The following is a 24,293-nucleotide window of genomic DNA, read 5'->3' as shown; positions in this document are numbered from 1 at the left end:
CACTAAAAACCTTGATTTGTTTCATTCAGTGCTTCCCGAGTATGTGGAAATCGTATATACCTGCCCATCCTACCATAGCACACCTGAAAAACTGCTTTGGGAAACCCCTGCAGAAACAGATACAGTATGCTAGAATGACCCAGACACGAGGAAATGCCAACAGATCGTGCTTCATCCAGACAGAGGGAACAATCACCGACCGTCCGCACTGAGCCCGGTTGCTCTGCGGTCTCCTGTCCCTGTCCACCCCACCGCCCCATTCCCTCTCCGATACCTACAATGGGTTGTGTCGCTATTACCACCGGTGCACTGTGAACAGTTGGTGATCGTTCCCTCTGGGTGGATGAATTTTACACGTGATCCATGCACTACTGCAGCTGGGGCTCTCCGCAGCGCCACGCAACTTTCTAAATTCTTCCATCTCACGGAAAAAGGAAGTCAGGTCGAAACGAAATTTGCTTTATTGGCATGAATGTTAATACAACACCATTACCATAGCTAAAGGAAAATAGAAAAAAACCCAATTCAATTCATATAGTTAATTGAATAAATAAAATAAAATAATTGTTTTTCTATATATTGGATATAGAATAAAATTATCAAAGATTTTTAATTTCTCTATGTTTTCTTTGATTACGGCTGTCTCCTTCTCACAACGATAACAGCAGCCATCTCTGCGCAACACTTGGCGGTTTGCACCTTCCTTTCAAGCATATTAAATACAGATGCTGTGTCACCCACATGAAATTGCTTTTAGGCTTGTTAGATCACATTGCGTGTAGTAAATAAATGCATTTGCATGTTGCCCTCCCATTACCTTGCACAATAAAATTGAAACGCCCCAAATTTCATATTCATTAAAGGCAAAAATAGTAAATGAACAACAGGTGCTATCTTGCACTTTTGGAAGACGTCATTCTCCGTGCACACCGTTAGTAGATCAGCTTACTTATTATTGTTATTTTGCTGGTGATTTCAAGTTTGCACCTGTTTTTACTCACGCAAACCTTTAGTAAATCTGGCCTTCAGTGTGCAAATGACTAAACACAAGCAAACTGTTTGGAGAATATGTATTGTATGTGCAAAACTGGGAAACTAATGTCATGTCTAATGTCAATCTAGGACCAGGAGACAAGATGGGCATTTAGTGTATGTAACACTGAATTCCCTATCTCACTCACAGCCTTCTTCATATTGTTCATTGCAGTTTATTGTTGACAGCAGGGACCACAAGAAATATTTCAAACGCCACATATCTGATTTACATAATAAATGTGAGAATGATGTACTTCAACATTGTTTCCTGATATTAAAAAAATAGAGAAAACATTTTCTCATTACCTCAGTTAAAAGCTTTTTGTTGACACACAGCATCTTAATTGCACAGACTGGCTGGTTTGGATACTGGTTTCATGTCAAAATTTGGTGATACAGGGATAATAGGACATTTTTCCAGGACACCATATTTGCCTGCAAGTGAAAATGCTCTTACTCACCAGTGGGGGCATGTGTCCTCTGTGCATCTGCCCTGTGGTGATTTGCTGCTGGGCAGAGGGCATAGTACCCACATTGAAGGTGTCAGGGCCGCCAATAGACCCAGATCGAATTATACCTGGAAGTGCTACTGAGCCGTGCTCCACACGACCCACCCGGTTGAACTGCTGCTGCAAAATTGTGGACCTTATACAAGAGAAAAAAGATAGGACGTGGATGTTGAATTTCATAATTAAAAACATTTCAATCATGAAGTTGTTTCATTGTGTATGTATAATCAACATTCATGCACAGGATGCATACAGGTGCTTTCAAACCTAAGGATCCATATGAAAGCATGTGTGTAGTAGAAAGATCAGTAATATGCAAAAAGGTCAAACCAAGTAAAATTTAGAAAAGTACAAAACTAAAACACTGCATTAACAGTTTTATTCAGGGCTGGTGTCTGTGTAATGATGTCGATGGCGCTTTTCATCTAATTTTCTATCTTTATGAAAAGTATCACATCAATTATAAATGATCCTATCTTAAGATAATTATCTATACAGTGGCACTGTGCTTGGCAAACTGACTTATGGAGGTGTTATTCCTTTGTATTACTTGTGAGTGGGTCTTTAAATTCTGATAATTGTTCCAGATGACAAAGCAACAATTATAATACAAAATTATAATTAAAACAATTATCATGCTAACAACTGTTCACACAGTGAGTAGGCATTGTCAGAAAGAATATTGTACGGAAAAACGTCTGTTTTCCTGCCCAGCTCAACAGATGCTTCTGACTCCATTGGTTAATTATGGCTTGTTTTGAGAGGCAGCAATTATGTTTTTGTGCTGAGAACCACAACATGAGTCAATTGGCCCATAAGCAGCAGGAATATGATGCCCCATTCTGCCAGATAGTGGTTTCACTAAGAGCCATGTGGATTTCTACTGACAACAAATTTCCAAGCTCTGTGTGATAGAGCCCTGGTCCATCAGCATTACCTTAATTTCCATCAGTTACTAAGCTACATGGGAAAATCGGGAGAGACGACAACCGACTGGGAAATAAAAATTATAGACAACAGCTTCCAATGAGATGATATTGTTACCTGCGTGATACCTGAACTTCCAAATTATGTAGATTTCTTTTGTGAAAGAATATCATTTAGTGGCTTTATCCTGAGGCAGGTTTTGTGTTTAGGTTTGCAAAAACAAAAAGCCTACAAGGAAGCAATTCAACAAATTGTATTCTGAAATATCGAGAACGGTGTTATTTTAAAATTCAAAGTGCTGTTTTTGTGTTTAATTCTAATATTACCTCTCTTGGGATACAATGCTGGGCAGGCAGAAATGTAATTACATGCACAATTAAACGATGAGGTTAAAATTCATGTTGTGTTGTGTTCGCTGAATCAGAATGGTCAGCATTCTAATACACTTAGCACCACACAGACAATACAGTAGAAAAGAAAGAAAGAAAATAAAGTACTACTCACTTTTTAGGGGAAACTGATTCCTCTAGCATGGTGGATTCCTCATCTCCCTCAAGACCAAAACGATCCTTACTTTGCTTCTGTAGAAAGAAGAGCAACAGACATCACAGTGAATATTGTAGGCTGAATGTATGGAAAATTAGATGTAGTTTTTACATAATATTTTTTATTACTTGCCTTCTTTAGAATGATATCAATGTATCCAGCAATAAGTTGAGATATCTGCTCTCCCTCTGTAGTCTGGACAGAGTAGTAACTCTCCTGGTACTCTCCGAAATCCTGTTCCATCCATTGAAGATAGCACAGAGTCAGGGCAAAGTATTGTAATAGTTTATAATCTATCTAGCAATGCTAAACTACCTAATAAGCACCTTACAGTCTGCTCACGGATATAAAAAAAATGCCTTGCTGGGTTGAGGTTCTGAATAAATTTTTTAACACATAATTATTTCTACCCTTAATGAAAAGAAAAATTGACTGGGTTCTACAGCGCATCCCACTTCTCCAAAGAGCTGATTAAACATTAGATCTAGTGAATCTCAAAACTGACCTCAAAGCATTCAACAGCAACGCAAGGCTGAATGTTTTTACTTCAAATCAATGTTGGCAAATAGACCTTAGAGTATTTTTTAAATTTGCATAATCTATTAATCTTTAAATGGAGAGCTTCTTTCCAATATGGGAGAAAAACAGACAGAACTGTTGCCAACAGCTGGTAAAGAAAATTGAAAAACCTTCCAGATAAATAATACATCCAAATTCTGCACATTCTTCCCAGGGCATCTATTGTTAACTCAGATGAAATAGCTGGCTAGCATGCTGAAAACATTCAATATTGGGGTCTGAGGTCTCAACAATTTTGAGGATGCCGTTTGCACTGGAAAATGAAAACCGGGGGATAGATTGAATATGTGATACAGAGCTGTATAAATGCACACAGAATAATTTAATATGTGCATAGGATTAGGAGTGTATAACATCTGACTCTGTAAGTAATGCTGAGGACTTTATGCAGAGAGTCACACAGTACCAGGGTGAAGCTCTTGGGGGAGGCGGCCCATCTCTTTACTGTAGTCAGAGGCCACTCCTGCACGACATCCTTTGTCTTCTCCTCCACCCGCATCACTGACTCTTTGGTTATCCCCAGCAGCCGCGGGACCAGCTTATTTTTACCCTTCATCTTTTCCTGTCAGATAGGAAAAATATCAGACATTTATGTCTGTGCTGAACACCTACACAGATGATTCATTCAAGGTGCGAACACAAAATCGTTGTACCATTCTGCTGGTGCTGTCGCAATAAACACGCTTTGTCCATGGCTTAAAGCCCAAAATGGAGGAGGAGAAGGGCGGCTGTGAACTGACCCAGCAGAGTTCAGTCTTGTTTAACTGCTGCTTTATTGAACAGGGTCTCCACAGGCTTTAGTCACTGTCAGCATACCAGCAGGGTGCTTCCACTAGCTCTCTGCCTGACCAGCTCCAGTGCCCTCCACTCTGCCCACTGAAAATCTATTACAGCTCACTTCAGAGACTGAGCCTACACTTGGCTCCCCTCCAGGGGTGCAGAGGACGACACAAAAATTAGCGGTTTGTAGAGACGGGGGAGTTCAAAATACGTACATTTCATGTCTTCGGGCTATTGTTGTTTTATCACTGGGTCAAAACAGAAAGCTCTGAGAACCGCACAAAGGCCAATAAGTAGAACGGCTTCTTCGTTCAGGGCTCTTGAACACAAGGACAGATAACATTATCCCAGTGTTCATGATATCACTGTACGAAGGTTTATTAAAAACTTCCATTGTTTGAGGATACGTTACTTGAACGTCATCATCATCAAGGCTGTATTCAAGCAGGAAGTATAATTTTATAATCTGAAGTGGGTAACTGAGGTATTATATTAACTCAAATAGTTTCACCTTGATTATTGTTGGGGAAATCTGCTTGTACAAAAAAAATCACAATAGAAAGGGAAGCTTTATATTGTATAAACAATACAATATAATAATGACAGCTGTGGCTTAGTGGTAGAAGGCTGTGACTGTGTGTCAGTGATTAGTCTTTCTAATGAGCAGTTGCATGGTAGCCTCATCAGTGCATTACTCTGTGTAAATAAGGTGAATGTGACATGTAGCGTAAAACGCTTTGACTGGTCAGAAGTACAGTCCATTTTACTATAAACACAAACAAACAGGCTTATTTACTTCCCATGTACGGTATTTCCTTTCTGGTGAAGTTTACAGCAATATCGGGCTTGCCAACTTTGAACCTGCAGTGATTACAGACTGACATATGGGAAAAGGAAGGTTACAATGAAAACTGTGCTTTTGCTTTTGCTAGCATCAAATAGAAGAGTGCAGCTGGAGTGAATTATTTAACAGAGTCTTGAAATCTCCATCACTACATCTCCTCATCGGACACAGACAGTGCTCGTACATGTAGATGCCGGCAGACAACTGCACTCTTCCTCTTTTTTCCTCTTTCCCGCAAGTTCGTACCAAATGGGCTGCTGTCAGAGAGCTTTTATAATACCGGCTGGTGCGACTTCATCCCATTCGCATGCTACACTTCCATTCCACTTTTGTGCTCGCCAAACCAGAACAGAACAGAATTGCTATTGTCACAAGTATTTCACAGCACTGAGTGTGCTGCTGAACTGCAAACGCACAAGCTTCCCCTCTGCAGCTTCAGATTTGTTGTGATAATGGGGTTTTTGGTGTTTCCAATAAGCTTTCATACCTGTTTGACAGCGCAGTGCATACAACATCAGAGCAGCTTTCTAATCATAGCAGCCACTCGTTAGTTTAGAATCATCATGTGCCTGTTTTCTGTAACCAGATGAATCATTAAATTGACATTGCTCACTAATTACTAAAGGAAAATTCAGATTTTATTTTAATATCTTTGGCCCTCATTTGTATCAGTTATGGTAACATTGAACTGTAAGATAATTGCTGAGACCTGCAAATGTGGCCGCACTACTACGACAAAGTTAAACTGGAACAAATAAGTGATCAGACCTTCACGCTTGTAAACAAGGCAATCGTTTAGCCAAATTAGCTACCATCACTGGAGGTAAAACGAAAAGTGAGCATTGCTGAAAATGCATAACAGTCCCTCATAACACACAACTAATGCAAAGCATGGTAGGTTAAAGGTGAACCAGGAAGTCTGTCTGTAAACTGTCATGGATGTTTTGGCTTACCTGAGGGTTTGTTTACAACCTGTATGATCATCTGACTGCTGTGTCTCTTCTGTCTGACTTCTTTTTAGCAATCTCGTGCAATAAACGTCTTGAGTACAATGTTACCATAACTAATAAAAATTATGACAGAAGAATACAATGCAAGATGTAATAATTTACCTCTTTACTTTGTAAATGAGCATGGTTTTAGCCCTTACCTTCACCAGGAAGAAGGACACTCCATATGTCTGCAGGGACCTGGCAAGCTTCACATACTTCACTTTTGCCTCAATCTCTGTCATCTCTCCACAGTTTTTATGATCCTGGACAAACAACAGCAGTTAGACCATCACCTCCTTAGTCTGGTTATTATATATGTCATGTGTTAGGTTATGTGAACTATGTGTTTTGTATTTTGTCAATTTATGCCTCAAGAGAGAACAAATTACGGTAACACTTTCTATGAAGGTCATCGCTATAATGACTTATGCATATATTTATAACACGATATAATGCGTCCATAAGATTTTATAACAGTTGTTATAATCACTTACAAACATGCATTAGGCGCTATAGCAAAGTTCATAACATATTATGACCATTTGATTTAATGTTTTATAACTAATAGTAATACCAGTTTATGTCAATGTGCGACAAGAATCTCCGACCATGTTCCATAACACATTACAACCACCGACTCTGCCTCGTTATGAATACACTTTAGTCACCATTTGCAATTAGTCATATAAAAATGGAATAATAGCTTATAGTAAGGTTTAAAGTTATATAGCATGTAAGTAAAGTGTTAAAATATCTATCCCTGTATAATATATTACAGGTGGACATAATACCACATGAACTAATTATAAGACCTTATAACACGTAATTGTTTGCTTTAAATAAAGTGACACACATTTTTGCAGGAAAACAGCTTTTATTTACGTTTCTTCACTTTATGAACAATCTGTATGAATTTTGAACATTTTGCAGTTTAGCACAAAAACACAACATAATTACATCAAGAAAACTGTGATTGGCGCAATGGAAAATTCAGAACTGCGGTAGTGCAGCGCCCGGACAGTCGGAGGTGTGCACATAACAGAGACCCGTGATTTCTGTTACTGGTCTAAGACCAGTGTTGTATTCGACGTATTTCGCCGCTGCTGAATGAATGACCACGGTACTAAAATTTCACACGGTCATCAATATGACTTGATTTTCACCTGCACACCGTGCAGCAACAATCGCTGTTTTGGTTCCTGTGTGCAAAGCGAGTGTGTGTGCCAGCGAAAGAGAGAGAGCGAGCAGCAGAACGGGGAGAACGTGACGGTGAAGGTTAGCGGAGGGAAATATTATATATTATATATAAAGTTACTTACTAAGTTGTCCGTCAGGCAGACATGTGCAGTGTAGGTCACAGTGTGTCCGTTAAGTCTGTTGTTTCCGCAACTGCTGGAAAAGTGAAGGCGGTTAGCGCTAGATCCCCGGTCTGTAACGTTAAAGCACGGTTTTGGCTGCACTGTAACGTCAGCTAAGTTAAATTAGTAACGGAGTAATGATAATTAGTTGCGTGTCATTACTACCTAACTTGTTGAGGAATGAGAACTGCAGGTTGAAGCTAAACTGGTGTCATGTACACATACTGTACATCCTGATAGTTACGTTAAATTATAACGTTATTTCAGTGTCCAGAGGATTCGGACAACCGGTTATTAAAGGAAGGACGCTGGTGACCACGGAGGAGCTGAGGCTACTAAAGTAAATCAGGGATGAAAACTAGTCCTTTTAAGCAACTGAGGAGATATTTCTTTTGGATTTTAATGTGCAAACGAAATGCTTAGTACTTATCCAGAAATTACACAGAAAAAAATGCATCAAGATGGATCACTGCCCTCTGAATTGTAATCAAAACGAATCGTGAGGTGAAGAGATTCTCATTCCTACTGCAGTAGTAAACAGTATTCCCATTCAATTACTTTAAAATGTCTCTTAATAGGCTACGTTTTGTGAAGTGGTTGTCTTTAATCGTCCACTGCATCTGTTAGGGCCTGTCCATAGGCTCGCCATTCATCTGTGACAACATCTGAGCCTCTTCTTACATGATGTTATATGGTCGGTAACAGGTCTGCTCTTGAGCGATCTTTCACCACCCTGAGAATGGGTGTCCTTGATGTAATTATGTTGTGTTTTTGTGCTAAACTGCAAAATGTTCAAAATTCATACAGATTGTTCATAAAGTGAAGAAACATAAATAAAAGTTGTTTTCCTGCAAAAATGTGTCACTTTACTTAAAGCAAACAATTACGTGTTATATAACTTTAAACATTACTATAAGCTATTATTCCATTTTATATCACTAATTGTAAATGGTGACTAAAGTGTATTCATAACGAGGCAGAGTCGGTGGTTGTAATGTGTTATGGAACATGGTCGGAGATTCTTGTCGCACATTGACATAAACTGGCATTACTATTAGTTATAAAACATTAAATCAAATGGTAATAACACATTATGAACTTTGCTATAGCGCCTAATGCATGTTTGTAAGTGATTATAACCACTGTCATAAAGTCTTATGGACGCATTATATCATGTTATAAATATAAGCATAAGTCATTATAGCGATGACCTTCATAGAAAGTGTTACCCAAATTACTATAATTCCCAGAGGCCGCCCACGGTGTCAAACACATGACTTTCCTTAAATGCAACATTCCAGCAATGAAATGTACATACTTGGAATATTTTCTTCTCGGACCCCCTCTGCTTGATGTACTCTTTAGGTAGAAACTCCTTCAGGCTACAGAGATAAATTACATTTTTACATGGTTACCCTTTTGAGCTCCAGGCATTTCCGTTTCTATTAACATACCTCTAGATATGAGGTCATTCTTTCCCTAATGCCTATATATCAGAAAACAGTTGTAACAGCTGACATCATCCCTGAGCTTTCCACTGGAGGAAATCCCTGAAGTAACAGCCTGTGCTGAAATAGGAGATAACCACTGTATGTGCACAACTGTGAACTGAACATAGGAAAGCACAACATGATGTACAGAGTTATTATGAATGTTGCTGTTAATGTGTCTTTCGGATACAAAAAAACTTACTCCAGGAATCCGGGCTTGTGTTTGTGCTCCACGTGGGGTCCGAACTGGATCTGAGCCTGGATCCCTGCAAACTCACAGGCTTTATCAAAGGAGACAGGGTGGGATCCATTCAATATATCATCCCTAGCCTGGAGGAGACATGAGGAGAGGGGGAAGCGCGTGGGGGGGAGTAAGTGAGAGGCAGAAACACACATCCAGGAAAAGGATAGGACTACAAAGGCATGAAAATGATCCAAAATTCAAACCAATAGAACTCCGTAACGAGCAATTCATAGTGTGCTTTGAATGCACTGTTGCTTCACAGAGGATGTCTTCTAAGTGAATGACTAAGTGCATTTCTAGAGCAGGGACATCATAGCTGAGACTCATCCATATAGGGGAGCCAAATAAGATTTGTTTGTGACAACAAAAGCCACTCTGCTGGTTTTCAAATGTAGCAGCTCCAACAATTTGTCATCACAGTCCATTACGTGTTATTAAAAAGGAAAACACATTACAGAAATGCATCAGTCTTTCACAATATCCCATCTGCATTACAGAATGGCCCTCAATATGCTGTTAAGAAATCTAATGAATGTTTTCTTCCGCTGAGCAAAAAAAAAGGGCTTATGCCCGTTTGCTGCTGGTAAGACATCACTTATGTTTCAGTGCATTTTCAGCCAGGCTGTCTACATTATCTTCACCATTTAGATTTACCATTAAGGTAGATGGAAAGGGAGAAGCCTTTGTTGACATCTTTCAAATGGCTGTCAATGTGTGCCGTTTTCTCCAGGGGGCAGTCAGCTCTGCTCTCGCTCTCTGTCTTCTCTCACTCCCTCTTTCTAGTTCACTGCTGCAAAAATAATGGCTCCAAAAGCTGAGTGGCCTTGCTGACAGTGAGAAAGGCTCCACCACTGTTATTAGCATTAGCATATCGGTGCCCGGCGTGGACTCAACTCATTCTTATGTCCAATTACATCAATGAAAAACTAAGCAGCAGCTTACTGCTGTAATGAGGACAACAATCTCCTCCACTCACAATCAAGTCCTTTCCCCAGTGCAATTCACAGTGGAGTACATAAGCTCTTACTGAATACAAAAAGACACTCTAAAATAAGCCCTCACACATGCCATTCACTATGGTATGCACTGTTCACATGATTTACAGTTAGTGTGTTACATGCACTCTAGTATGTTATTATCCTGTTTTTGGAGTATCCCGGTTATGTGTTTGCAAATGTAAAGATGGTTTCAGAAACCTGGAAAAGCCTATCCTGGTTTTGATAAATTCAGATATGCTACCTGGAGCATTCTGATAGGAACTAGGATAGTGTTGGATATAAACACTGTATTCAGGTTTTGCATATGCATCCTTAACTGGAGTTCCCAGTACTTTGTCAGTTAAACAAACAATATGATGAGAATTAATGTAATGATGATCTACACCTTAAAATGAAAGTGAAAGGTTAACACCGGTAATGCAAAGGATACATTTTACCGTCTGTTGCTCTTATCTTCCACTACTGGCAATTAGATGAGGGCGCAAATATCCAACTATGTGTGTTAAATGCAACAGTGGCCAGGCATCCAGTAACCGAAGTGGGTTTATCCTCAACTGCTGAGTTAATTTAGTCGACCAGAAACAGGCACAGCAGCCTTTTCTGGTAGGAGCATATCAGCAGAGTAAGGTGAGAGGTGTCAGGATATAATGGGTGCAGTACACCTGCACAAATACAACTGGCTACAAGTTACAAGTCAGCTGACAGCCACACAGCTGTGAATAAGTCAGTGATTGTGAAGCATGAATGAAACAGCTGATGTCAATCAGCTACTGAAGGTAGCAAAGTAGTAAAGATTTATAACACAAACAGTAGTAAGCTTTACTATTAACACTGAAGTAACTGGACATTAGCGGTGTCATTTCCAATCAATCTACAAACCTCAGATTAAACAGTCAATTTACAGGTACCTGTCTCTATTTGGCCAGACGACTGGCCAGATAATTCTACCATGATTCTCAGCAGACAAGACAGTGAGGACAGACCCTGAATTTCTTATAGGAGATATGGCAAGTGATACAGGCAGTGGTTCTGGGAATTTTTAATAGAGCTGCACGGGTGGAAGTGAAGCACAAGACATCAGAAGCTGTGACACATACAGCCCGAGGCTACAACACTGAGGTCAACCAGTCCTCCATGGCACAGCAGAACACACAGAGTACAATACAGCCTTAAAAATAAATGCTGACATAGGCACACACTAAAGCAACTAAATGCACACAGTGTTCTATCAGGACAGCTGAAGACAAATCCTAAATGTTCCAGTTTGAAAAGATGAATTGCAGGCATCATGGTGGCTCAGTTAGTTACGGTACCATACACGAACTGGCCTTGGTTCAAATCCAACCTTTGACCCTTGTTTCTCTCTTATTTATCTGTTTTGTTCATTTTCCAATAAAGCATGATGATTCCTCAGCTCTTAAAATGCTATTGCGAACTCTTACAGACCTATTGATACAAAAAACATGATGAAATTGTGTTACAACAGGAACCTTGGTTATATAGGATACATAGTATTTTGAAAATGTATTCTTCATCTGACCCAGCTTTAGACTATGCTTCCTGCTATGGTACAGTAGTTTATTTTCATTATCAACCCAAGAGAGTAAGTGAAAAGTAAAAGCAAAATAGCAGGACGCAGAGGGTGATGCTACTGCCTCAGAGGTTTATCCTGGTCTTAGCACAAATACATGACATGAAGGGAGTGGCAGAGTAGTAAAGGAGATTAGTCTGTTACTGGCAGAGCCTCCATTATGTGTGCGTTGGTGGATTTGACATTCACATCATTAATAAACATTTAAGATCATCACTGATTCGCAGGGATGCTCTGTCAAAGAAATACCAGCAATAATGTCATCATCTGCACAATCTGATTTAAATTACGCAATATGTTTCTGAGAATTACAGGAATTGTGAATAATGAAGGATGTTAAAGAAGGAAAAAGAGGGAGTAAAAAGCTGTGTAAAAAAAAGGAAAAAAAAGAAAGTGGAAGAGAACCCTGGGGTATGTTCCACTCTGCTAAAGATCTCTCTTCTGGCTTGGTTTGGCCTTTTTAATACAGTGACAAATTAGATCCACTGCCATGTGAAGAGTCTCTGTGATCTGCCTGTGCAACAATCTGAGTGTGTGTCAGAGAGAGAACGAGTGAAAGATAGATGGGGAAGGGCAAATGGAGAGGCAAAAGGAGGCGGGGACAGGGTGGGCGGGGTTGTTATTGTGAAAGGAAATATGAGTCTCTGTGGAGGGGACAGCATGTTATGCCTTATGCTGTAATATGTGCCAGTGTGACAGGGTGGGGATGTGTGTGATTAGGTCACAATGTGTAGGAGATGGAGAGGGAGTGGAGATGGGCCAACTGGAAGGGAAGGAAACGAAGGGTAAGAAAAATAGAGGCAAAAACAGGAACAGACAGACAGGTGGGAGGAGAGCAGCCGGAGCAGACAGGGAGGATGGGTGGATGGGTGTTTTTATGAACATATTCAGCAACTCCCAATGCAGCAGGAGTTGAAAAGATGTAGAGAGTCAAATACAAATGACAATACATATTTCAGACATAGTATATATATCTCTAAGTGAGTGCATTCAACGATCATATTGTTATAGTGTATTTCTTTTAAATAATATGTTGCATCTGTTTCTGTGAGTGTATTAACTCTCTCCAATGCATAAGAGCCATCTGTATATATGTGTGTGTGTGTGTGTGTGTGTGTGTTTGATTCCTGGTGTCAGTGGGGAGCTCTCCTCCCCTGGCTGGTGGGGCTAATGTTAACTGCGGTGATGTGTGCTGTGAGCCAACCCTGACTAGTGCGGTACATCACTCAGCTGATCCTCCACAGGGAACCTCCCTCAGTTTACAAAACTGGTAGAACTTACACTGGTGAATAAACACACACTGCCTTATCCAGATGTAACCCCACAAAGCCAAACTGCATCTCTCTCCAACCAGATATATGCTGAATGTGGATGAATCTGCAAACAACAGGAAATGTTCAGCAATACTGACATGACTCACTGCCTCTGAAAATGACTAAATCTCATGAACAACTATTATAAAATAAATGTAACCTCTTCAATCTCACCGAGTCACTGGTTGGTAAGTCAGTACGAACTGATGATGTACATCAGTGATTGTTCAAACCAACAGGACCGTATTCAAAGTTGCAGTAGGGATCCTAAAGTTTCCAAGGACACCAAATATGTCAAGCTTAATTTTGGGGAAATGTGTCAGAATTAATGCACAAGATGACAAGAATATTTTAAAATATATTTGAGTTTTGGAAGATATTATTTGGAGGAATGGTGCAGCCATCAAAAACATGGAGTTTTGGGTTTAAATTGAACATTGTAAATATTCCAAAGAATTGGAATAAGCTGTTACAAAATCGTGTGTAATAAGATGATTATCCAACTTAAAGCTACTTACGGGAATATAAGGGAAAAATTTATTTAAAGGTGATAAACTGAAGCAACTGAATGGCTTATTTCTCACAGCACAGATTTAAACTGGATAGTTTAGTCGATAATATTTACAAAACGGTGACCATATCATTTTTCAATATGTAATACTTAAGTAAGTTGTCATTCATTCATTCAGTTAAAAAAACCCAAAGCCATCCGACTGAATGGTGCATTCATTCAATCAGGTGTGAAAAAGGAATATTGTCAATCGTTCATTGTGCAGTCAACTTGAAATTACATCCATTCAGCAGCAGGTATTTTCATTGAAAAAGCTCTTGTAAACCAGCTGTATGCTACCTGCCCAGCAAAACCATAGACAGACAACGTTATATATTAGCTGGTGAACATAGCGGAGCTTTTAGCAGCTAAAGAGCTGGATAATTTTCTGACACAAACACAGCTAAAAGGATTGTGAATATTGGACTTACGTTCAGTGCATGCTAATGTTACACCTGCTGGATTTGTAGCAACTTAATAAGATAATAATATGTCAGTGTTGTGCTTACAGCTTGTTCTGCTGCACTCAGCAGCGAGACAAAATGTTGCTTTTCTATCAAGAACTAAAGCTTTGCCTTTGTGGAATGATTTATATAGTTGGGTCATCGTATGCTATGAACCAAGAATCAAGTCAATCCTGTCTGGACAACATCAGAACATACCACATTTCAGTCTGTCCACACCTGGCCACAAGTAAGATGCATACTACAACATAGTTATTGAGCTTAATTAGACAGAAGACATTTTTTTAAAAAGCACCCAAAAATTTGTAGTGTTATTAATATGCTTGATGGTTTGGGCATAATTTTGCAGGTCGGGCTGTAACAGCAAAAAAACAGAAGTAGGCGCAATTGGTTTACCTGAACATAGAGCAGGTTTAGCTGGACAGGGTCCCGTGAGTCCACATTCTGATCCGAATAGAAGAACTTGCGCCTGAGCAGCAGAGTCTCACTTTCCTCCACTCCCTGCTCTCTGAATGTCCTGCTGTGGTCCAGCCAGTTCACTGCCCAATCAATACACATACTCTGTTACCACATGGACTGAAATGAAAAGACATTCACTTTACAAACGTGTTAATAGGCGAGGATACTGATGGTGAAATTAACCAGGCAGTTGTAAAACGTCAGCTGGGTAGACAGATCAGCTTAGACACACAATCTACTAAATGAATTGCGAGGATGTGAAAATCTTGAAGGGGCATGAGCAGTTCCATTTGCATTATTTTCTGCTGAGACAAGAGCTAGTTTTCAGCCAAAGTTTGAGCGTGATTTATATATTCACATGTTTCCACATTGAACTGGTTTCCTCTGGGCAAAAGATAACGGTTGTAATTTCATTAAACTTTGATATGCCCATGCAATAAATTAGACTGATAAAGCACATCCAGATGATGGCGTTCAGTCATATCCATTAATGTGAAAATAAGGAACGGGCGTAAAGCCATCAAGATATCAATGAGACTTCTGGAGGCTTTTGCAAGCTTACACTCACAGTCATCATCTGTGTGAAGTTTGGCTTTGAGCTTTTCCATCTTCCTCTCATCTCGTAGTAGCAGCGTTCTGTCTTTCTTCAGCGTCCCCATTCCATCCTCCTTCTTTTCCTCCGTCACCTCTTGAATTAGGGAGTACTCCTCATAGTTGGTGATTCCTGAAAAGGGTCTAAGTTAGCCAGGGGTTTCTCAGAGGAGGAGACGCCTCAAACTGGCACGATAACTAGTGATATGAAAAAGGGTCTCTGCAATTTTCTTGCACGCTCTCTTTATCTCTTTCTCTCTGCTTAGAAACTGAACGGAACTCTGGTACAAAGCCAGCAAACTAAAATGGGAGCCGAGGAGGAGAAGAAGCCACACAGAAAGACCTGCTCTAAACAAACATTTTCCAATAAAGCTATCTGCCAGACACACGTCCCCCTTCTCCTCACCCAGTTGAGCTTGATAGAAGCTCATTATAATTGAAATACACTGCTTCGAGAACACCTCTGTGACAGGCAAGGACGGCACGGTCTGAGCTTTAGGAAGAACACTTCAGCATTTATTAGAAACAAGTTTGTTTGAGCTTGATAAATCATGCCCATCGTGCTCTAAACAAAAAGTGATTAGGACTTTATCAAGCATACATGAATGCTCAGAAGTGCTTAACAAATGCTGCTGTTTAAATATGGATTTAATAGCACATAATAACAGAGCAACCTAATACAACTCAGTGTGAAGTCAAGTGGTATGCCTTGGACTAAAAATAAAACAGAGGATGAATAATTCAAGCCTCGGATGATGGCTTGACAAGATTCATATTAGCAGTGCTATCACTTACCTATTCTACTGCATATGGTGACAAGCAGCTCCCCAACAGTTTTTGAGTCATCCACCATGATGGTTTTAACAGCACCGTCCAGCATTTTGATCTTTTGGGGCCTTTGTTTCTTTTTATACTCCAAGACATCCTGAGAAAACAGGAGACCAGGCACAATGAAATCAACAACCCCACTCATCCCTCCCAGCAAGGAGGAGAGCAGAAATATCTCAGGTCCCACGAGAAAATGTAAACCACTTTAAGAGATGATAAGTGACACTGACAGTTCTCCACCTCAGACTATGTGACTTAATCTTACTCCATTTCGCAGCATGTAGTAATCCAGGGTTCTTCCAGACTCGAGCCAGATTCCTTTCCTGGGATCATCGTCAGAGAGGAAGAGGCCATAATCTGACGCTGAAACACAAAGTGAAACACAGCATGCAAATGTAGCTGCCTATAGATTTGCATTGTGTAAATTACATTTTCTGAACTATCCACCAACCTTGTCCTGTCTGGGCTTCTGGAACTCTTTCTCTGATGATTCTGCAGGCATCATACACAGGTGTGGATGGTTCAAACTGCATCGTCTTCACGACATTGCACTGGCGTACACAGATCTTTAGTGACAAAGCTACCATCTTGGTGGGTAATATAGTGGCCTCACCGACCTACACACCTGGAAAAAACAAAGATAGAAACATTATGTAAGGGCCAGAGTGTTAAAATCATATTGCTAGCTAATATCCTAAATAGATGGCCTGTATTATGGCCATGACAAAGCCTGTTATTAAAATGTCCTCTCATAAAACAATCACGCTTGAATGTGTGAAGAGGAAGTCTCAGATGTAGTATACTACACCACACGGCACAGAACAAATCATCACAATTACCTCTTTGGAGACAATTTTACCTGTGAAATTGATTGTGTGTTATTCCACACTGCTGCCTCAGCAGCCTCTCATTATTCTCTGTTGTTCTGATATATACAGGTAAAATGTATGAAAGGTTCTGCCTGATTGCAGTGTATGTAGGAATTAGCTGGACCATGGAAGTGACATAACCTTTGAGCAGAAAAGGGGAAATATGCGCAAATCTCTTTAATCGCCAGGAATAACAGGAGCTGAGTCAAAACACAGAAAAAGACATTTCGCCGCTGCATCATTATTCGCTCTTCTGCTGGCTTGCACTCTCCCCCAGAAGCAGACTTCACTGTGAGACAAATCAGCAGATGTTTTGTCACATGCTGCAATTAGGGTGAATCAATTCAGGTATTCTGAGCCTCATATGCGCAAAAAAGGAAAGAGACTGATACTGCAGTGTTTCTCCTCTTCCTTGACCTTGGCTTCAACAGGGAAATGGATGAACCTGATAAATAGGGCCATCTACACCCAAGAGGCCCTCTGCCTCTCGCTTAACCACATCATGGACTTAAAATGTAGTTATTACTTTTTTTGCGTTAGTCTGTGGCACATTCAAAGCCAAACCATCTCTTCTGGAGAAGACTGGTATAACAGCTTAGATTCAAGTTCCCAAGTATTGATGTTACTATATTCTAGGGCTGCAATCAACAATTATTTAAATCTGTTGAATATTTCTTACATTAATTGATTCATAAATTACTCATTTGGTTAATACAAAACGTAAGAATAAATTTTCTAAAAACCCAAGTTGGCATATTCAAATTGCTTGTTTTGTCTGACTAATGGTCCAAAACACAACAATATATTCATATCACAGTAGAAGACTAAGAAACCCAGGACCATTTGAGAAAGTTGGGTTTTTGGTATTAAATCAAAATCGGTTAGTCGGTCTACTAATCGTTTCAGCTATACTATATTTCAAATGCTATTTCAACACTAAAAGAATTTTAGCATTTCCCTCCATGGCCGGCTTTAATGGCAAAAGTTCAAATTGTCACACTGACACGATTCAGATCCTAGCCTCACTTGCAAACAAAGAGATTTTTTGTGCTCAGGATTCACAGTTCATCCACAGGCCCCTTTCTGAACCAGAGCAGAGAATGTCTGAGAAGTAAATTTTCTGTAAATGATGGAGCTGTGAATGAGCCCGCCTGTGACTGTGTCTCTATCATGGCCATGGGTTCGTCTCCAATAGCGCCTCTCCCTGAGTTTTTCTTCACACAAAGTGGGAAAGACAAGCACAAAGAAGAACGGGTAATGGCACTGCATGAGCTCTCCTCTATACAGGCTGGCAGAGAAGCCCCACCGAGGTTTTGTCATCCAGCTCCTCCACAGACACTCTATTCTAGACAAGCAGCTTGAGACCCCAGACTGACAGCACGGAAGGCCACATGGGAGGCAGATGCATGCTCAAAGATTCGCAGGTAACCACACACAACCAATGTATAGATATTTTTGTGGCAGTTTCTCATGGATTTCCGGCAGGTCCATCTCTGCCAAAAAGCCAGAGTTAACTCTAACGACAGGTATTTTCTAAAGATAACTGTCGGTCTGCAGCTAAAGCAATAGTCACTTTACTGTTAGTGAGTAGCATCAGTCACTTCAGAGAGTAAGTACTGCAGAAACCACATGATGAAACCCAGGAGGATAATGATAATCCCTGAGCTTACAGTAGTGTGAGAGCACATTTTTCACTAGGATCCTCGTGCAAACACTCCAATGCAGCCAGCTACTCGTTAGCTCTGCTTTCAAGCATGGACGGATCCACATCTGAGAGAGGAGCAATGAGAAGCAACTCACTTATGTGACTCTCTGGTGAATCTTGTTTATTTTATTACCCTTTCTAGGTCACTAGGGAGACCAAAAAATGTGATTTCAAAACACTATCTCCTGTGACAATGACTAGTCCATTAGCAAAGTCCTGCTTTGAATTTGATTTGTTCACTACTCTAGATATTAAGACATGAAAATGGCCAAAGAGCAGCTTACTGGGGGGTCTAAGCATAGACAATTCAATACAGACGAGGGGAGGCAGGAGCCATCTGGAGAGGATCCAGCTCTAATGATTGACTGTAATAGCAGCATCAGCGCAGAGCCTGAGAGCAACAACTGCGGCAATTACTGCACCAGTCTGTCATACAAGCAAGGAGGTGGCTCGACAGGGAACTTAAACAGTGTTTGTCCAGGTTGGTCAGTTTCTTCCAAATGTTTGTAATAGAACAACAAATCTGAAGCTGAATGACCCTTGAGAGCATAATAGGGTGTGGATGAGAATGAATAACATTCCTTCAAGGACGATCATGCAACAATGCTGTGCAGGGGTGCTTAAATTTTGTGTTTTTCAAATTTGATCAATACCAAAGTTAATGCCTATGTTTCTCATGCAGTGTGGAGAGGAAGATGTGGGACATACAGAGTGCAACAAAAGGCAGCATCAGTCATTCTTCTGAGGAACATATTCCCAGGTTACCTGGAGCTGCGGCCATGATTTCCAACTGTGAAGAACATCCACGCTCTTTACAGCTGCTTTGAACATGTTCAATGCAAAAATCAAATCATAATTGTATGTGTCAGCCATCCTTCACAAGGTTGCCCCCTGCAGTTTACACTAGATGTCAGGTGACTATTATCTGTTAAATCAATTCATTTTGTGAAGATAGATATGTTCTCAAACAAAAAAACTGATGACTAAGATCCAGGAGCACACAGTGCAAACACTTGACATTACGAAGTAATTACTCATTAATTACTGCATGAAGGGCAAAACCTTCGTGACCCGTCAAACATTGAGAGCACAAACATTATAAAGAGAAAGCCACTTGAGTTAAAATAGAAAATAATAACACATTTATAATTAATATAATTTGTTATTCTTGCAGCACTGAATGTAAACCACACCCTTACATTGGGAGAGATTTTCAAGGTCAGCCAATTAAACGGAGATCATGGGAGAAACAGTAATGATTCCCTGGTAAACAAAGAGTTTTACACTCTTTCTGCTTTAGCAGCATTTGTGAGTAGAAACACAAATAGAGAAGCAGATGCACACTTCTCTTGTCTCTGCAATTGGCAGTGATAACTGTGAGTATAAAAACAGCCACTCTGGGATAAAAAGTAGATTACTAAAGCAAGCACACCTATTGTAAAGGATGACATTTCTGTTTTAAACAAGCTGTGATGCAATTCAAAATAACCCCAAAGCATAAATGAAAGCCAGTAAAGCAGCAGGAAATCATTGTGGTGCAATCTTTACTAACCTCACAAACACACTGAAATGGCATTTACTATTCCATATTATCTCTAGCCTGGTGGACCATTATGCTGTTTAATTTAAGCATGTAGTATGTCAACGGCATTGAAAGGGGGGTGTGAGTAATTCCAACCTCAGCAGTTCTCGGGATTGTCAAGGACTGCAGGATTAAAGCATGTGTGCCTTGAGAAAATGCTTATTGGCTAAACTGCTTCACACCCCACCTCCTTTTCTCTCCTCTTTACGTCCTGCACTGACACTCTGAGAACAACATCCGCCCTTTACCCCTGTCTGACTGACATTAACGTTAGTTTCTTGAAAGACCACAGTATGTCCCTGGAGACCATTATGCTTTCCTGGAACACAGACAGTCCAATAACGGGTCACATAACAGCAAACAAGGGCAGTTGTTTTGATCATTTGTGTATTCAAATCCAATATTCCTGCAACCCAGGAACTACATTTCTCTTCACCATGAAGAGATGTGTCAAGGTCAGGTGTGTTATTTCCACCAGATGTGAAAGCTACCTCTAAATTTAATGACTGCTAGGCCATCATTCTGAGCACTTCAAATCCTAATTTGAATTTGGTAAATCAGAGCCCTAACAGTACACGAGAGGCAGGCATTAATCAACCACCCTAAACACGTCTTTATTATGAGTGTGCGATATACTTGATTTACAACTAATGCATAGCAACTTATTATACGTCTATTTAATAGCCCAGGGCTGTCTAAGCAGCACATGGGGCCACAAAGACATCACTCTGTCAGCTTGCCTTCACCATGTTAATAGCATGAGGAGAATACGATTATGGTACACTGATGCAAAAAAGTCAAATATCTGTACTGCCAAATGAATGACAGAGGTTGCAGGTTAATTATTTTAGAAGGTGCAAAGAGCGTAAACATACAATTATTATACTACTGCTTATTATCATATCTCCTTTTCGGATAGCAGATATAAAATGAACTGTGCCCTCTGTTGCATGTACTATCTCCAAATGTTCACTTTCTTATACCTTGCAGTGATTACATTATTTTTTTCTCTCCTTTTTATGTGAAGATGTCCTTGATGTGCACATTTCCTAGCAATGAACACCCAATGAATTTGGAGTCTACCTGAATACAATTCAAATAATGAATAAGTGAAAAGGCTTTTGCCTCCACCCTTATCACTTCCCCCATACATTTCATAAATTAATTAGTCCTTGCTCCAGCAGACCACAGCAATCACCGGATGTCATTATGAAGCAGAACTGACCCTTGCTATTTAAAGTTCACCAGGATTACTATGAACAAGCTGTCATATTATGAATGATTCAAGTGGCTTGCATGGTATTATTTCACTCAATTGAGTGTTAGTCAAGCAGTGGTTGTCAATCCAGATAAAAAACAGCATCAAAAGGCACACTCTAAACTCAAAGCTACTCACAGTTACACTGACTTATTTAAAAAAAAAAAAGATGCCATGTTGCTATGACCCACTCTTTGGACTACAGGCTTTGCTCCTGGGCAACACACTCTGCCGTAATGCAATTTGAGGGTATGGATACTGACAGAAATTATGAATCTTGCCCTTGTCGCGGGGAGGGAGAGAACAGCTCCTCTTACACTAAAAATATCCAGTGAAGTAGAGCGTCCTCCATGCTGCACCGTTTCAAAGGGTTCCACAGCAGATGCAGTACAATAAATGTAATCTTTTCTTCCGAACCATAAAAGAAAATGGCATTCACAAATACCTACACCTATATGGCAGCAGATTAAAATAAATTATGCTAATTCTTAAATAACAGTAACCTGAGAAATTTTATGAGTGGGTGTAGAATGCAATTGGCTTAGTTACATTACTATTGAGATATTATTGGTTTAGATTGTCCAACAGTCCTGGAGTCAATACACTGAGTCTTCCAAGAGTTATTCAATACGTACCACCCCTCATCCCTCATTTAGAGATGTGAAGAATGAGCTTCAGAACAGATGGAGACAGGAATGGCTACAGAAGGAGAGCTCCACCCAGCAGCTGCAGTCAGTCAACCAGTGAACTCATCTTTCAGTCTGTCAGTCAGTCAGTCAGTCAGACAGAGAGTGTTGTTGACCTGGCGTCTGTGTCAGTCACTCAGTGGGAGTGGTTAATGGTTGCTCAGACAAATGTTGCCCAAATATTTTTATTTGATTACATAGACGGATGGATGCAGATCAGCCCCAAAACAACAAAGACTCAGCTCATGATGGTTTCATTATCATTATAAACCTCATTTTTAACAATAAATCTCTTTTAGAGCATGTACAGTGTGCAGCCTCTGGTCCACTAGCCTACATCTGTTTTTTGACTGATTCTGATGCCAGACTAAGTGATGTAATGATATGAAACAGGAAACATGTTTGGAGAAATAATTTGACTCCAAATAAGAGTTGGAAAAAAGATGCATTACAACTAAACCTAGTATCTAAAACATAAACAACAGTAAAATGTAAAACCTTCCATCAAGCAGACTACTTTCTCTGTTAGTGAAGTGTACTTGTGTAAGGGTGCATCACACAAATTAAATCCACTATGGCTTAATTCCTATTTCATATACATTGTGTATTTGTTTACATAATATATCTCATGCCACATAAAATATTTGAGTATCACTATAATGAGAATAAAATACTGAACAGGTGCTTGTCGAGTGGCTTCAACCACTTAATCCACACAGGTTTGCCTATTACTGTTTTACTGCATACCATATGGATGGTTTGATCTCAACCCATTAAAGTATGTTCAAGCTGGAAAGCATTGCTTCCTCACAATTACATCCAGAATATAATCATCTTAGTGCAACAGATTTTCGTTAAATAATCAATAGCACACATTTAATATGTATACACAGTATGCACTTACAGAACCCAGTATTAAAGATTAAAAAGGCAACTTCCCCTTTGTAATATAAAAGTATATAACACTCACACTCACACTATAGAGCCAACTTGGTTCTGTCAGCGTCAGTACATGCACGTTTTCCAGCTCAGCCAACACACATTTGCATGTTCTGTTTTTGCTTTTCTGTTCATACCAACTGTAAAATATATACGTTGACATCAGCTGCATGCAGTGCATTCAAACATTTTGGGTTGGTGCACCATAACTCTTGTTTCAAGGACCAGAATCACCAGTATGGGCATGTGAAGGACAGCGGACAGCGACAGAGTGAGTGGTCGTTCACAATGTCTTGGTCGAACAAAAGGTCAGCTTCATTTGAACCTTTTTTTTCATAGCAAGCCCTGAACACTGGACATCATTTATTCAGTTTTCTCTTCCTCCTCTCAGGTGTATTTTGTACCTATAGACACAGGTGTTGTTTGATTAGACAACAATCCAACATGGAAGCACAGTTTGCCTGTCATCCGAGGAGCAACATGTGTGCAATCAAGTTTACTCATCTCCTTTGTGTGTATGGCTGGATCACACATATCACTAGAGGAGATGTGATGAAGTGTGGTGATTGCACATTTATTTAATTTGTATGGGTCACTTTAACATGGAAATTAACCCACCTTTCAAAAGAAGGTGCAGTTTTGTGCATGAATATAAAAGAAATGGTATAGAAAAGATTTACAAAAACTGACATTCTGTCAGTACTATGTATAAGAAGGGTGCAAACAGTTGAACAACTTGATAATGTATTATAAAATTATGTCCAGAACAATAGGACAATAATAATAAAACAATGCTGCATAATGTATTCTGCATTAGAACCATGCCATGAATAAAAGTTAGCATTATGTTATCAGTAATACCTGGACAACCACAAAATCATGTTAGTTGCCATTTAGCAGCTACATTGTATTATTTCATTTAATGGGTATTTCTAATTCAGCACCACTACATCTGCATGGACCCTTGATCAGAGTTCGATTTCTGATTGGCTAGGTAATCTCAGACAAAGCGTGACTTTTGACCTTCTCTCACAGAATATGCACAGAACTGTGTAAGTTGACGCTACCTTAAATGGTACACAACCTATGCAAAACAGACCATGTTTCACTCAAACCAATAGGAACTCACAGTAATAAGCCTTCTATTTCTCCTCTA

At 39.8% G+C, this 24,293-nt stretch overlaps 1 protein-coding gene across 6 annotated transcripts in view; it reads right to left on the bottom strand.

The window, feature by feature from the left end:
• The window catches only part of tln2b (talin 2b), an 83,623-nt gene that overhangs the window by 36,396 nt on the left and 22,934 nt on the right, over window positions 1–24,293 (bottom strand). For all 6 annotated transcript variants that reach the window (XM_038706818.1, XM_038706819.1, XM_038706820.1 and 3 more), the window contains exons 2-13: window positions 16,550–16,723; window positions 16,364–16,461; window positions 16,066–16,195; window positions 15,248–15,403; window positions 14,617–14,759; window positions 9,263–9,390; window positions 8,889–8,952; window positions 6,371–6,475; window positions 4,003–4,158; window positions 3,150–3,251; window positions 2,976–3,052; window positions 1,497–1,680 (exon numbers count right to left, since the gene is read on the bottom strand). In XM_038706818.1, coding sequence (XP_038562746.1) covers window positions 1,497–1,680; window positions 2,976–3,052; window positions 3,150–3,251; window positions 4,003–4,158; window positions 6,371–6,475; window positions 8,889–8,952; window positions 9,263–9,390; window positions 14,617–14,759; window positions 15,248–15,403; window positions 16,066–16,195; window positions 16,364–16,461; window positions 16,550–16,685 — 1,479 coding nt within the window. In that variant the 5' untranslated portion in view covers window positions 16,686–16,723. The remainder of the gene's footprint in view (window positions 1–1,496; window positions 1,681–2,975; window positions 3,053–3,149; window positions 3,252–4,002; window positions 4,159–6,370; window positions 6,476–8,888; window positions 8,953–9,262; window positions 9,391–14,616; window positions 14,760–15,247; window positions 15,404–16,065; window positions 16,196–16,363; window positions 16,462–16,549; window positions 16,724–24,293) is intronic.

This window comes from Micropterus salmoides, unplaced genomic scaffold (genome assembly GCF_014851395.1).
Source record: "Micropterus salmoides isolate LMB-PRFRI ecotype aquatic unplaced genomic scaffold, ASM1485139v1 Ms_hic_scaffold_8, whole genome shotgun sequence".
In the NCBI taxonomy this organism is placed as follows: domain Eukaryota; kingdom Metazoa; phylum Chordata; class Actinopteri; order Centrarchiformes; family Centrarchidae; genus Micropterus; species Micropterus salmoides.
Note: the sequence above shows the minus strand (reverse complement) of the source record. Positions and strands in the feature narration are given on the sequence as shown.